Source organism: Dipteris shenzhenensis, chromosome 15 (assembly GCF_047967505.1).
Source record: "Dipteris shenzhenensis isolate YYH24624 ecotype China chromosome 15, Dip_SZ_1.0, whole genome shotgun sequence".
Taxonomy (NCBI): domain Eukaryota; kingdom Viridiplantae; phylum Streptophyta; class Polypodiopsida; order Gleicheniales; family Dipteridaceae; genus Dipteris; species Dipteris shenzhenensis.
In genome coordinates this window covers 42,089,779-42,092,900 of record NC_141610.1, presented here as the reverse complement: position 1 = coordinate 42,092,900, position 3,122 = coordinate 42,089,779, and the positions used below count along the sequence as shown (strand labels likewise).

At 44.0% G+C, this 3,122-nt stretch overlaps 1 protein-coding gene across 1 annotated transcript; it reads left to right on the top strand.

Annotated features, from left to right (window-relative positions):
* Positions 1 to 336: 336 nt before the first annotated feature.
* On the top strand, positions 337 to 1,861 carry LOC147893829 (flavanone 3-dioxygenase 2-like). The gene is made up of 4 exons (XM_087386370.1): positions 337 to 606; positions 793 to 1,040; positions 1,160 to 1,487; positions 1,607 to 1,861. The coding sequence occupies exons 1-4, from the start codon at positions 337 to 339 to the stop codon at positions 1,859 to 1,861; spliced, it is 1,101 nt and encodes a 366-aa protein (XP_087242496.1).
* The last annotated feature ends 1,261 nt before the right edge of the window (positions 1,862 to 3,122 follow it).

Below are 3,122 nucleotides of genomic sequence, written 5' to 3'. Positions count from 1 at the left end.
TGCCGTCACCAACTGGACACACGGCGTGAACGACGGCAGTCAGCTAATGCTCTCTAAACATGCAAATGCATGGCCAATAAGACGCGAACACGTGGACTTTCGAATAATTGGATTTATCGCACCACAGAAATTCCTCAATTTCTGTTTTGCCAAAACCCAAGGGCAAGCCAAAAATTCCTCTTTGTCGGGGCCTCCATCAGCTATTCTCTGTCGGGGCCTCCGTCACCTATTCTCTGTCCGGGCTCCCGTCACCTATTGGACCCGTTTTGGACAACCACCTAAAAGGGATAGATAGATATAAGTACTTGATATGCTCTGAATTGGAGAGACTCAAAAATGGGTGAAGTTGCCCCCCTCCTCACAGATCATACTCATATGCACATGCTCCCTACCATTCAAGAGATCGTCGATGGCGGTATCCTCGACGTCCCTGCCGCTTTCATCCGCCCCGCTCACTTGCGACCTCGCCTTTCAGACGTCGTCTCTGACGAGAGCGAACAAATCCCCGTCATAGACCTCTCCGGCCTCCTCTCTGATCACGCCCACCGTCGGCTCCAGACCATCCACGACATCGGCCGCGCCTGCCAGGTGTTGGGCTTCTTTCAGGTGCCCACCAAATCGCGAGCTGGCTATAATCATCATAGTACGTTGTGGCGATGTAGTGTATAGAGGATTCACCTGCGGAGCTTTCAACGCTCGAAGCACTCGTTTGCCGGCCACAGTTTGAGGTGGATTTAGCGTTTGTTATCTTTGTGGAGATTTTAACCGGATAGTGTCCGATCGAGAGTGCAGGTGATCAATCATGGAGTCCCAGAAGCTGTTGTAGACGAAATGAAGGCTACTTGTCAGAAGTTTTTTGGACAGCCGGCTGAGGAGAAAAACCGTTACCGTAGTCTGAATTTCGCCGACCGGCCCGTGGTTTACAGCACAAGTAATTTTACACCCTCTTTGGAGAAGACGAGAGATTGGAAAGACGTGTTAGTTGTTCGAGAATATCCTGGTATATGGAATGGCTTCGAAGAAGCGCCCGAAATCTGCAAGTAAGTAATGCTGATCCGGAAACTGATATGCAGAAAACTATGTTTTATGCAATATCAGATCTTGTATCTTCTGCTTATGTCTGAAGTAGTATATGTTTGATGCAACATTTTCTGTCTAGACGAGCGTTTAAGGACTATCGCGACGAGATGTACAAACTTGCAAATCTGACATATCAAGCGATCTTTCAAAGCCTGGGATTGAGCTCCGAGTATTTGACGATGACAGTGCCAGGAATACCGAGGCTAACCATGGCGGTGAACTACTATCCCAAGTGTCCAGATCCGAGTCTCACCCTTGGCTTGAGTGAGCACTCAGATGCAAACTCTCTCACGGTTCTTCTACCAGATGTCGAAGTACCGGGGCTGCAGATTAGGAAGGCCAATAAATGGATAGCAGTGAAGCCCGTTCCTAATGCGTTTGTGATCAACGTGGGAGATCAAATCGAGGTAATATTGACGGAAGGCCTGAATTTGACGCACAGCCCCCATTCGAATTTGGTGGCCGAGATCTACCTTCTCCCTCTCTTTCTGGACCTCTCTTTCACGTGTTGAACGTTCCATTGCAGATCTTGACCAACGGAACATACAGAAGCATCGAGCATCGGGTGGTGACAAACATCGACAAGCCAAGGTATTCTGTAGGTTGTTTCTTTACACCAACTGAAGACACCAGGGTGGCTCCTCTTTCGAAGATGGTGAGTGAGAAGCGGCCGGCACTCTACAATGAAGTAGTCTATGGAGATTACCTCAAGAACTTCTTGACGAAAGACCTACTACCCGACAAAGCTTCTCTGAATTTCGCGAAAGCAACGCTGGACTAGTGATGCTCCTCTATAGTATTTTAAAGGGGAGGAGAATAAGGTGGACTACTATTTGGCTTGGCTCTTTAGGGAACAAGAATAATCGTGTAATATGGGCTTTTATGAAGTAGATTTAGTTGTTTTTTCGACTTTGGGTCCAAATCTCCAATTCGAAGGGGTTTTGATTATAGAAACAAGATGAGTAATATTCCTTTGGCCTCCTCTTAGAAATAGTTATGAGTGATCCCTTTGTAGAAGGTGTGCTACGGAAGTATTGTGAAAGAGAGGAGTATTAGTGCTTGTTTTGGAGCGTGCAATAGGTGAGGGAATTGTCTGACCAATATACAAAATCAGTTCCACGTTCTATTTGGAGTGGATGTGTTAGTCCTAATATGGTCCAAGGCTGATCCATGAATTGTTGTGGGCGTGTGAATTAATTGATTCAAATCATGTGTTGACATGAAGTCCTTGAGCTGTGGAATAATCATTGTTGAAATCATCGGGAATGTAGGTTGGAGGTATAAGGATGAGTATTCGATGAAGGACATTGATGAGATCACGAGTTTTGGTTGCAATGGCTTTGTAGACGTTAAGAATGGCTATTGTTTGGTTGCCATGGCTTTCAAATGTTGCAAGCAAGGATTCAACTTCTTCTGGTAATGGTGTTCTTGATATAGGAGTTTGAGCTTGTCTTTGTAGAATGTTGCTATTCCTAGTCCTTCATTAATATAATTGAAACAAGTTGTGGCAATGGTAAGTGCATTTCTTGCAAGCCAAGTATAGTTGTGGCCATGAGGCTGTTGTTTGATAGTACATCTTTTTTGTGTGCTCAGAATGACATTGTGTTAAATGCTTGCAAGTTTGGGGTACTATAAGAAGGGGGGACGACCATTTTCTAAGTGAAAATCATCGAGTATGTGAGTGAAGGGAAAAAAAAGCTTCCAACTATATAAAATTATGGCAAAAATGGATCAGAAGAAAACATGGTTTCACTTAGAGATATGCAAAGTATTATAGGAAGGCCTATTCTATACATGAATCATTGGGGATGGTGAATAACATTATGGGAAGGCTTTTGAAGAAACCCACATCTAGATTAGATTTCTCTATGAAAGCTCCCTTATGATCGTTGCTCGGGGGGGTCACTATGTATAAACCCTCTATATCACGTGCATTCAAGGCCTATATTTAAAGTCCCTTATCTGTAAAAAATTTCATTAATATAATGTACCCCTTTTCTATACAAATCTATAAATTTTTTCCAAAACTACTTAAAATAGTC